The sequence below is a fragment of the Limulus polyphemus genome, unplaced genomic scaffold (genome assembly GCF_000517525.1).
Source record: "Limulus polyphemus unplaced genomic scaffold, Limulus_polyphemus-2.1.2 Scaffold615, whole genome shotgun sequence".
Classification (NCBI taxonomy): domain Eukaryota; kingdom Metazoa; phylum Arthropoda; class Merostomata; order Xiphosura; family Limulidae; genus Limulus; species Limulus polyphemus.
Window position 1 is genome coordinate 127,312 of NW_013666225.1, and position 12,165 is coordinate 139,476.

General features: G+C 35.9%; 1 protein-coding gene across 6 annotated transcripts in view; it reads right to left on the reverse strand.

Annotated features, from left to right (window-relative positions):
- Window positions 1-12,165, reverse strand: part of LOC106459482 (ubiquitin carboxyl-terminal hydrolase 36-like) — a 107,534-nt gene that overhangs the window by 11,520 nt on the left and 83,849 nt on the right. For all 6 annotated transcript variants that reach the window (XM_022385981.1, XM_013919106.2, XM_022385979.1 and 3 more), the window contains one exon: window positions 10,641-10,745. In XM_022385981.1, coding sequence (XP_022241689.1) covers window positions 10,641-10,745 — 105 coding nt within the window. The remainder of the gene's footprint in view (window positions 1-10,640; window positions 10,746-12,165) is intronic.

A 12,165-nucleotide genomic window follows, 5' to 3' on the forward strand; every position in this document is an offset into this window, starting at 1 on the left:
AAAAAACAGAGAAATGCCAACACAGTTAGGTTTATAGTTGGTGGAATATATCAAAATCTCGGATATTTGTGTAATAAAATTGCTAAATAATGTAGAGTTAAAGGAAACAATATGTCAAGGAAAGCAACCTTTAATGTTCTAAATGGATAATGAAAAATTCACAAAGCAGAGAATTTAGGACAACAAAGTACTTCTGAAATCACACACTATGTATTCTGAAGCAATGCTCTTATCTGCAAAGTGAAGACTGAAATATATAAAGAGAACCCTCCAATTTAGCATAACCATTGTGATGAAGCTAACCACGCTATGGGCTAGGCCAATTAAACTGAGTTCATAACCTGATAGTGATCATCAGAGTTTTCATACTATAATTTTTAATATGTTTGTGAATCTTCATGAAATCAGTCAATCTTTCAGTGAACACTACACACCTTTGGTACACAAAACATCAGCTTTTTTTAATTAAGTTTTTACTAAAAATTTGTCCACGAATATATAGTGTCAGAGTGATGACTGCTTTGAGTGCAAAGTGATTTTCATGTTAAGATTAAAAATACTTTTATTCACCTGAAAAATTGTTCAGTTTAATTTTTGTAATCTCTAAAACCTCCTAAATAAATATCAAATGTTTTTTTCAGAAAAACTTTATATTTTATATGCTATTTTCTCTACCCTAACTCTATATGCATTCCTTCAGTACACATCTGTTTAAATTTAAATTATATTACTCATTGACTCATGTCTAAGTAATTAAAGAGTATACTTGAAAAACAAGAAATATGATACTTACCTGGGTCCCCTTGTTTTTTTGCTGCCAACTGTCGATGAAAGTTAAGCCCACGTTTTTTATACTAATGGTACTAGTACATTAAATAATTTTTATTTGATTAAACAATGCACCTGAGAACACACAATAATAACACACATAAAGCAAACAATGTCCTATAACTATAATAATTTATCTGGTTTTCTATGTGATAAGAGCCTTTAAAAATGTAGCTAAGCTTGTTGACTTGAATTCCACGAGAGAACATTTCAAATTCGAGACACAATAGATAACACTGTACAGAAAAGAACATAATATATGTTACTTGATAGGTTAAAATTGTGGCTTTCTATTGGTTATAGATAACATAGTATAAAATATCAGAGCACTTTGGCAGTTTGTGAGAGAGAGGAAGTTCCAGGTGGATGTGGCAAGTGGGTATGATTTTCTAGTTTATGGCTTCATAAACAAACAAGATTTAAGGCTATAAAAACTATGCTTTGCCTCAGTAATAACTATATTATAATGAGTAATTTATGTTAAATTCCATACTTCTCGGAGAGGTGGTAAATAATTTATTAAAGAAGGAATACCTTCAAATATCTTACAGAGTGACACATGTGTTAAGAAGAATTGAAATATATGTTAGGATATTTTTGACAGATTAATAAACTCTTACACTACTATATTATAAATTCACCTTAAACACAGAAAAGTAAAAATATGTATAAAACAATTCTCAACCTCGGAAGAATATTTATTAGTTTTTGGTTCAAACATTTTATTTCATAAGTCTTCATTTATTTTGCAGTTGTTTATATATTTCTCTTTATTGAGAATTTCATCGTTGTCAAGTTGCTTGGACATATACTCATAAACACAGAAGGGAGGTTTGTTACATTCTTTAACACAGGTAGGAACTTATCTGTGGATTTCTCCTTTGTAAAACTCATCAAATTGTTCACATTTTATTTGATATGTGGAACCATTTTCAATGTCCTTTTTATGTTATGTGGGTCTTGTTAAGCTCAAAAAATCAAATACCAATGTATTGTCCACTAGTTTTTCATGTTACCAAGATTACAAGTTCACTCATTGTAGTTCTTGTACCTGATGATGCCAGGTTCTGATATGATACCTAACTTCTGTTCACATAATCGATAGAATCAAGCACTGAACTGGTAAAGGGACCAGTGCAACATTTACCGAGATGAGCACCCTTTGGAAAGGCTTCTAAGAGAGCCCATGGAGAACCCACCACATCTGAACCAGGTATACTCCTCACCCATTGTGAAAACATGTGTCACTAAATTGGGCAGAAAAGGAGTACATCCACAAGGAACTAGATGCACCAAATGGTGTAGTGTGGCTAGGATGCACCAGATCATAATCGGTGGGTCAACTTCAGTCCAAAATCACATTGCATCAGGTATTTTCCTTTTTGTTGCAGTTGGAGGATGGTCCCAACCATTTTCTCTTCAAGCATAGGAAGCAGAAGGGAAAACAATGTCAGTTACAATTACCTAAGCAGATCATGTGTGCACAACCTAGTACCCAAACAAAACCAGGCCATCTGGAAACCAACATCTAAGTGCAACGTGGTGGTTCATTTAAATCCAAAACCAAGCAGCACTGGTAATTTATTATCCAGTCTGCAATAGAATGAGAGCTCTCTACCTGCCACATGTGTAAGGACTTATGTTGGTTGGTCCAGCTATAACCTAACACCACAACACCAAAGAAATCAAATCCAGGCAGCAGTAGGATGAGAGGTTCCAGCCAGAGGGGTGAACTGCATTTTGGTGGATCATCTCTAGTCCATAACCAAACGGTACTGAGGGTTGTACATCTACACTGACACAACACCAATTGTCACAGAGCACGATCCAACATGTACATTTGAGGCCCTGAAAGGGAAATAGAGAAATATAAGCTTACCCACTCACAGTTGAACTGTGGTGTGGAAAATAGCAACAAATAGAATCCAGTATCCAGAGGAGGAAATGGCCACATGGTGAAGGTAATGGGAGATGAATATATTAGGTGTGGTCCACCAGCCAGCCCAAACAATTTACTCTGATGGATGATGGAAATGGGCAGCCAGGGAAGGGGAAAGGTGCAAGATCTGATGAGAGAACACTTGGAAAAGAAGTTGGGAATTGTAACACAAGGACGAATAATCTAATCTGATAAGCTGAAAATCCATCCAGGAAGGATGAAAGGGGGGAATATCACCGAGAGAGGAAAGGTTCCAAAGGATAAACAAATGAGATGAGGAATAATGAAAAAAACTGTGTACGCAACATAACATCATAAAGCAACAAAAAGACAAGAGGAGATGACCCGGACTGGAGCTGGAACATAAATGGGAAATGGAAGGTAAGGAAAAAAGGTTGAATGTGATTTCACCTTCATGAACCATTGATATCTTGGGAAAAAATTGCAATCTGGATACAGTAGAACATTGGTATGATGATAAAGGACACATGATATGCCAATGGCAAAAACATCCAACCAATGATGATCACGAGCAAAAAAGAGCAAAAAATAGGTCTTGAGGTATAAATGGTACAAGGAACAGGTGGTCAAGGGTTTGAAAAGAGGTTGGGTAAGGGCATGGAGAACAACAGAGAATCCTAATCAGGAAGGAGCATAGGACAAGGAGGATGAAGGAGACAAAAGGAGTGAAGAAAAGGGAGAGGACTGGAGAGGAAAACATCCAAACGGGAACAGGAGAAATGGAAAGTATTGGAGAAAGCTGCTCTCTAACAAGCAATAGTAGAAACAGAAACACCACTGTTGTACAGCCGGGTAAAAAATTTGAACAAATGAGGAACAGTAGAACAGGTAACCATGGCATAGAGACCAGTGTCAAAAAAACATGCCATTTTCTCTGATACACCAATAAGAAGGAAGGGCAGATGGAATGGGAAAGAATGGAAGCTATTTGTGTATAAAGCTCAGATCACCTTGCAAGAAATTGGCAAATGCCACACTTGAAGCTGCAGTGTGGTGATGTTGGTATGATATACTGGTGATTGAGGTTGTGGAAGATGATAGTGAAAGTGGTAATGGAGATGCTGACTGGAGGAGGGTAACAACTGTAAACCAAGGTTGAGTAGGCCAAAAAGGTGCAACAAGAAGAATATGACATTGATTGGACTGGATAATGAATAAAATTCGGAAAGACAAATAGGCATATAGGTAAATATGGAACCAATTCTGATTGAAGGTGTCCACTGCCAAATTCTAAGGATGTAGGATCAGGAACCAAAAAATGGGGTAGTTTGGCATTCACATGAGCCGTAAATGCATGCAGAAGAAGAGTACCCCACTGATCAAACAATCAACAAAACACCCAAGAATTGAAGGACCACTCCAAGAGGAGAGCCTTGTCAGAACAAGACAACTGATCCACAACAAGATTCAGAGCATCTGGAACATGACACACCATAGGTGAGTGAGATATTAATGGGCCCAGAATAGGAGTTATAACATCCAGAAACAAAGTGAACATGAATGTGTGCCTCCTTGTCAATTGTTATATGAGACAACAGTTAAATTGCCAGAATGGATCATGACCACTTCGTCTCATATTAAAGAAAGGAAATGATCCAGAGCCTAATGAACTGCAAGAAGCTTCATTATATTGATATACATAGCTGTCTTGACCAAAGATCAACAACTCACAATTTCTTGTGCATCCATAATCACTCCCCAAACTGTCAGAAAAACATCCGTAAAAAAGATGTAACTCCAGATGGGGAGGCAGAAAAGAAACACCAGTCGTGTTATTGCCTCTGTTGAGCCATCTGAACAACTCAATGTGCAGTGAGGAAGGGAAAAGAAGAACAGAGTTCAGGGGATCCTGAGCAAGATTCCACTGATTGTGCAACAACCACTGAAGGATGAGCATGTGAGCACAACCTAAAGGAATGAGGGCTTCTAGGGAAGCCCAACTGGCCATAATAGAAAGAACCTTGCATTCAGTTAGAGATGAAGAGGAATGCCTTGAGAACTAATAGCTTCATTGCCCACAAATGAATTAGAGAAGACTGGGCTTGACAGAGGCAGTTGAAAAACACCCACAAGTGGATAAGGTATTAGGTTGAAAGAAGAAATGATTTCTCCAACTTGACAAACCAACTCACCTGAACTGCCTCTCAAAGAAGCAACTAGGTGTGCTCGTGAGATTTCTGATGGGATGAAGCTAATAGTAGCTAGTCATCCATGTAGTGGTGGAACAGGAAGTTGGAGAATGAATAAGTTGAGCAAAAGGTGTGACCACCCAACAGAAAATGTCGGGTGCAGACATCAGAACAAACAGCAAAGAATTTATAAACTCGACCCTTGTGGACAAAACAAAGGTAACGTCTGGATTTTGTGGAAATAGGGATGTGAAGATACACATTCATGACATTTACCTTTGTCATCCAAAGAGCCAGAGTAAATGCCCAATGAAGGGTGAGGAAGGTTGAGAAAATGGTTGAGTCAGGAAAGATCAATAACAGGATGTCAGTCCCTGGTCTTTGTGGGATTGATGGACAGATTGGAATAGAATCCTGAAGAAGTATGTCTGACAGGTTCTATAACATCCTTGAGAGAAGACTCTGAACCACTGGCAAAAAATAAGATCACAAGAAGGAAGGGAAAGCATGGGATGTAGGAATAAGAGAAGGGGTTGAGAAATTGAAGAGAAAGACCTTCCGACAACACATGAAGCATCCAAGGATCTGAGGTGAAATTGTTCCATAGCTGTACAAACTTGGCCAACTGTGCTCCTTCCTTGCCAGAACTTATGGGATAATTATCAGCACCATTGGCAGTGAGGGACCCAGTGATGAGTAATCTGACAGCTGGCCACTGAGACCTGGGAAAGAGCAACAGGCAAAGGTGCAAAAGGAAAAGTGCAGGAAATAGGAACAGGAGCAAGTGAAGGCTGCAATAGGTGAGAGAACTAAGATGTAAGGGAGGAATGGTGATGAGCATCCTGGCCTCCAAAAACAGTCCTATGTAAAAGTGGGGTTATTTAAAAGTGCTGTAGATAAGTCTTGGGTTGCCACTACCCAGGAGATCTCAACAACAGAGAAGACATGTTTAAAAGGAAATGGCTGAGGAAGGCAAGCATGCCAATGTGGAATCATAAGGTAGCAAGTATCCTCCACCAACTCCTCAGGGGTGCAGTAGATAGCTTTGGACAGAAGATGGGTGGACAATATCTCAGGAGGGTAAAGAGGGTCAAACAAAGGTGGGAAAATTGATGAAAGACTAAGTTTTGAAAATCAAGATACAGAAAATCTGAACGATGGTATGCCAAAGCATTGTTACCTGAGATACAAGGGATGAGGCATCCTGACCACAGAATATAACTGTGCCAGAAACTGTTTGTTCATTTGTTTGTTTTGAATTTCATGCAAACCTACACAAGGGCTATCTGCACTAGCCATCCCTAATTTAGCAGTGAAAGACGAGAGGGAAGGCAACAAGTCATCACCACCCACTCTTGGGCTACTCTTTTACCAATGAATAGTGGGATTAACCATCACATTGTAATGTCATCATGGATGAAAGGGAGAACATGTTTGGTGGATCAGGGATTCGAACCCATGACCCTCAAATTGTGAGTTGAGCACCCTAACCACCTGGCCATGCTGGGCCACCACAAACTGGTTAGCATGGACTCCAATATCTGATAATGGATGAAAAACCAGGTTGGAGGAAGGGGTGGAATGTAAAAGGGAAGGAGAGGAGTCATATGATACAGGAGATGTAAACACCATATTCATAAAGGCTGAAGATAGTCTGGGGTCATCCACAGGGTGAATACAGGATTGTATGGCAAAGGAAGGAGGTATAAAAAGACTATCCAAATTGTCATCTTCTTGTCCAGATTCACCAGGAAAGGGACTATCTGTTCTGGGATCAAGAGATACTACAGGCTGCATAATGGACTTCAACTTACAAGACACTAAAACTGAGACCTCCTCTGCCAAAAGTGTGGAACCTGAAGCCTGAGAAACTGTAGGTTGAGGTGCAGTAGCAGTGGTGTTAACTACTGTGGTAATAGCAGTGATTTGAAATTCAGAATTCTTAACTCAACTGAGAGTAATAACAAAAGTAACAACCTACAATAACTCAAGATTAACTGTAGAAAAAAACAAAAGCAAAAACAACAAAGTTGTTGAGAAAAAAATTAAAAAAGCAAAAGCAAACACAAGCAAATTGTAACACATCTTCACAATACTGTGCAAAATCGAAAAGTGAAGATTAGGCTCTACAGTATAGAGGGAGCCAGCTGTGCCAGGAGGGTGTGTCACACTCCTATTGATGGAAGGTGTTGCATGCTTATTTGCATGCTACAGCACAACTGTACCACATTAAATACATGTGCTAGGTGTAGTATCAAGACTAATGGTGAGCAAAATATGTGCACATAAAGGGCAGCACTGAACAAGAAAAGCTATATAGTAAGAAGAGGTAAGGTATCATATTGAAATTAACTGTATTACAACATGGGTTCCAGAAGAAAATTAACTGTCCAATCCAATCCAAAGCATGGTGGGAATTTATGTTAAAATATGTTTCATTCCCTGAAGGGGGAATTAAATCTAACTAGGGGCAGTCAAAAACTTCAGTTTCTCTTCACATCACTGCATGATTTAGTATTAAGTGATGCCTAACAAATTAAGTATGTTTGGTGTTATCTGTCTTTGTAGTATTCTGGTGGATTGTGGAGAGCATGTTATGATTGGTTGGTTTATCCATGTTTCTGATTGTTGGAGAGACTTCCTGTAGTTTCAACCAATGACAGCTACCTTTAATCCAGAATCTCTGTTTAGTGAAGGTTTTATTATGTAAAATGATTCTTTAATTTTTTCATGTCTTCCAAAATTTGTCTTTGTTGATGATTCTAGTTTTTCCCAGTTTATTTTGTGTTCAGTTGGCATGGTATGTTTTGCGATGGCAGAATTCTGTGTTTTCATAAGTCTTTAAGTTCTTTTATTCTTGTCATGAGTCTTCTTCCTATTTCTCCAATGTATGTTTCGTTGCACAAACACAGGATTTCATAAATTACGTTTTTGTGTTTCTCATTGGTATATTTCTATTTGTTTTTCACCAGAATGGATCTTAATGTCTTGTAAGATTTCCACCAGACATCTATGTTGAATTTCTTAGCTAGGCATTTGAGTTTTTCACTTAAATTTTGCAGGTAGGAGAGGTAAATGGTAGTATTTTCCTTATCTTTTCTTTCTGTTGTGGTCTTCTTCAGGGAGTTTTTGATGAAGAAGGAGGTGTAAACATTCTGTTTAAAGCACAATAAAGGTTTTAATTGTTGTATGTTACAGTTTTAGCACCAAAGTAGAATTAGTTGCAAATAGTGGCATTCTAATAAATGAAATTATATATGGCAGGGACATTTACATTTGAAGTTAAAAATGTAGTTTAGCTAATCAATATTACAATTTAGACGTTAAAAAACCTATTATATGAACAACATTATAATGGTCTTTTTCTCAAAGTTTCTGTTTTTAGGTACTTCAAACAACTGAATAATGTGTTTGCTAACATCAGAAAGAGCAGAAGAGTTACACTTATCTCTGAATAGTTCAGCAGTATTGTAAGGCTTACTTAAATGATGTACATTTTGAAAAAACAAAACAAACAAACTATAAATACTTATATGTAGATATATATACTCACTCAAAAATGCACATGTTTCTGTTTAATCTGTACCATCTGTTAATGCAGGGTCTTGCTGGACTATTCCAGCCATGTCACTATCATATCCTGTTCCAGAATTTAACTGGCCAATACAACAACACCACCAAATTGAGAAAACAATGGAACATGACAGAAAGGAACCACAGGAAGCATATCAGGCTTGGTTTAAAATAATTTCTAAAGGGAAAAATCTAGGAGTTCTGTTGAAACAACTTCCTGAAGACCACCATGGATAGAGCCACCCAGGAAGATCTTCTTCAGTAACATTACAGCAAGTGAGGAAAAGGGACAAGAAGCTACCCCATCAGTACATCACCAAACTCCTTCAGAAAATAAAACCAAAAGACATCACAATCCAGGAAGGAGGCAGTGTTGTAAGCTACAGTTCAGTGCTAGAAGTGAGATATATTACATCTATTCAATTACTCAAATGATAAGTGAGGAAGTAACTATTTGTGAATTAGATGTGGTAACAACTAGTCTCAGAATTTCTGTTGAAATGTTGTTCATATACTTAGGCCTACAACTACATGTGAAAGTAGTCTGTAGCAAAGATTACAAAATAAATAAACTAATTTGTTATTGTTACATGGACTGAGTTTTGCATTATTTTTACCAAATAATCCAAAAAAAAATCCATTCAACAAAGAGTATGTTACAAAAATAGTGTAAAGTTTAAGTTTCTATATATGACTTTATCATTAAAAAAAAACCATAAAGCCTTAATTTTATGTTTGTTTTGTTGGATTTAGCACAAAGCAACTCAAGGTCTATCTGTAATAGCTATGTTTAATTTGAAAGTGATAGGCTAGAAGGAAGGCAGATAGTCAACTCCATTCAACACTAACACTTGGGCAGTAGAAGGGTACAAGTTGCAAAAATTCAGATGCCTAGTCCAGCATGCCAGTCATGGGCCCTGCTCAACTCTTTATAAGGTTACCATTGTTTATTTTATATGCAAATTTTAATACTTTATCAACTTTCCGCATATAAACATATGAATGAATTATACTCTGTAAATTTGCAAAATGACATTCTACATTAAAAAAATAATTTTCATGTATTATCTTACATTAAACTTCAATAATTATTACCTAAATATAATAACTAATTCTTTCTTCTAAAGTTGAGTATTCGAGTAAATACATCTATCAAGAAGTAATTTCTGTACAATAATAAAAAAATATTTTCCCTGACAAATAAATTAATGCATTCTAATCATTATAATCAAACTTCTAGTTAGAATGTTATATTAAACAATCTATATTACAGAGAGTTGAGTTGTATTAAACATAAATTCACAGTGAAATGGCATGTGTCTGAACTATACTTTACTACTACTTGGCATTCCATAGGTAGTGTGATGCCACCAAAAATTGAACACAGTTTGCAACAGTCCTTTTTAAAACAAAATATTCATATACTAAGGTCATAATGATGTATTCATATCTTTTATTTCTAATTTACAAGACAGATATACCACTTTTAATTAATAGCATAGTACAACAAAGGAATATAGATTTACTTGAGAAATTATGACCATCCTGAAAGAGATTTACAACTACTCATATCCCAACCATGGTAACCAAATTATCACTGGGTGAGAATCCCCAAACATAAAGGTGAGGTGGAAGAGCTGTTATCATTATCAAGAGGGGCCTCTGTCTGGAAAAATGACAAAAGTTTCTTCAGAATGTCCATTTAATCACCACATACTTAAAACAGCTAGAGAATGAAATGGGTATTCCACATGAAAATATACTGTTCAAGTAACTGGACACAGTATCTATGGATTTCTGTGCAATCAAATTGTTAAAACAGGTGCTAGGAAACCACTGTCCTTGTACATTAAATAGAATATGGAAAGAAAACATGAAGGTGTGATGTGCTTTGGAAATGAGCATCTTATGATTAAGCCTCTTGTAATGAAAACTATGCTGCAGGTCTACTATCAAGATACATAGTTGTCAGACAGAATATGACCAGATATAGGCTATAATGATGTGGTGAGGCCCTAAAATCATTTTATTGTAATTTCCTCAACCTTTTATCTATTAGGTTAATCTTTAGTTGTGATCTAAGTAGGTAGCTTGTTTTGATGTGAAATTCATAATAATTTCTATTCAATGCACATAACAAACAGGCTTACAGTGAAATGATGATCCTTTCTTTCTCGCTTGTGATTGTAAAGTTTCTGGAACAGGTTACTGTAGGAAAAACTAGTATCAAAGTGACGTTTCTTCATGTTCTTCACCTTGAAAAACAAACACAAACTACATACATCATCAGAGCTTAAATTAAATGACAATTTAGCATTTTGCACTCCCAAACCTAGAAGATTAGTAATAAGTACTAAACTGAAAATACATAACAACTAATATTCTAAAATCATACACATCTTTCTTTTGAGAATTTTCTAAGAAAACAAAGTAAATATCTTCTTGTAGTTATGTAATCAAAGCAAATTTTAATTTAGAAGTAGTCATGCATATTGAAAGAGTGTACTGACTTTCAACAGATAGACTAAAATTTGAAATGAGAAAAAAAATAGCACAATATTTGGATAAGTAGTGCTTCATAGGCTTTAACTAGAAATACAAAAACACACTATCTGTCATCCTACATACACCATGAAATATTGTTGTTTTGTACTACTCATATTTTCTGGTAATTTAAAATTTTGCTTTTCTTTATTGCTCATGTTCTTGTTATTCTTTGAAACCATCATTTCTCTCATTTACTTTTTTCTCCTTCTAAATTTTGTGGAAATAATATTTTTATTTCTTAATTACATTTTATGTTTGTGTCTTGTTCCTTGATTAATTTACTTGAACAAGTTTTGTTGTCTGACTATGATGCTTGCTCTTTTCTCCAAAAGGTAAAGATTGTGTGATCTTCTTAAGATAAGGACAACATCTCAGTGCTATGAAAGTTGCATCTATCACAACTGGAACACTTAACTAACTTATTAAACCTTTGACAGTATGCCCAGTAAGTTTGAATTCCATAATATTTTTTATGATTAAGAATTAAACCTTTATAATTTAGATTTTTATTCATTTAATGAATGCTTAACAAAATGTGTTTTATTTTTAACAACAAACATAAGTTTAATGCTGACTATCATCAAAAGTATGGAGTCTTCAGGTCTCATCTTACATCCTATTCTTAGACATGAAGAGATGATCTTACTATGTTCAAGTATGTGTTGTTTCAGTCACTTTGTTGCAAAACCTTACAGAACATTCTTTCCCTCATCAAGCATGAGGTACTTAATGACAAAAAATACTTCTTTCCTTCATACCTGTAACTTTGGATTTTGTCCTGAGATGATAAGAATGTGGATATGCAATACTTCTACTTCTAATGTATGTCATATCAGCCATTATTAGAAGAAGTGCACCCTGAGGTTTTTGATTTTCTGCTTCAGTACTGCTTTCAGTGTTATAAAGAAAACTGGTGAGCCCATGCTTCAATTTTTCTTTAGCATCTGCATGACGTTTATAATGTTTAGAACTTGAATGTGGTCTCCACAAACTTTAACCCTTTTGTCAGCTTCCATATTAATGCATGCAATTTCATTTACAAAAAAAAAACTTTCTTCACCAGTTTTTGCTGTTTCCTGAAAACTGGGCTAGCAACTTCAAACTGTATCATATTCTGGAGATGATAAT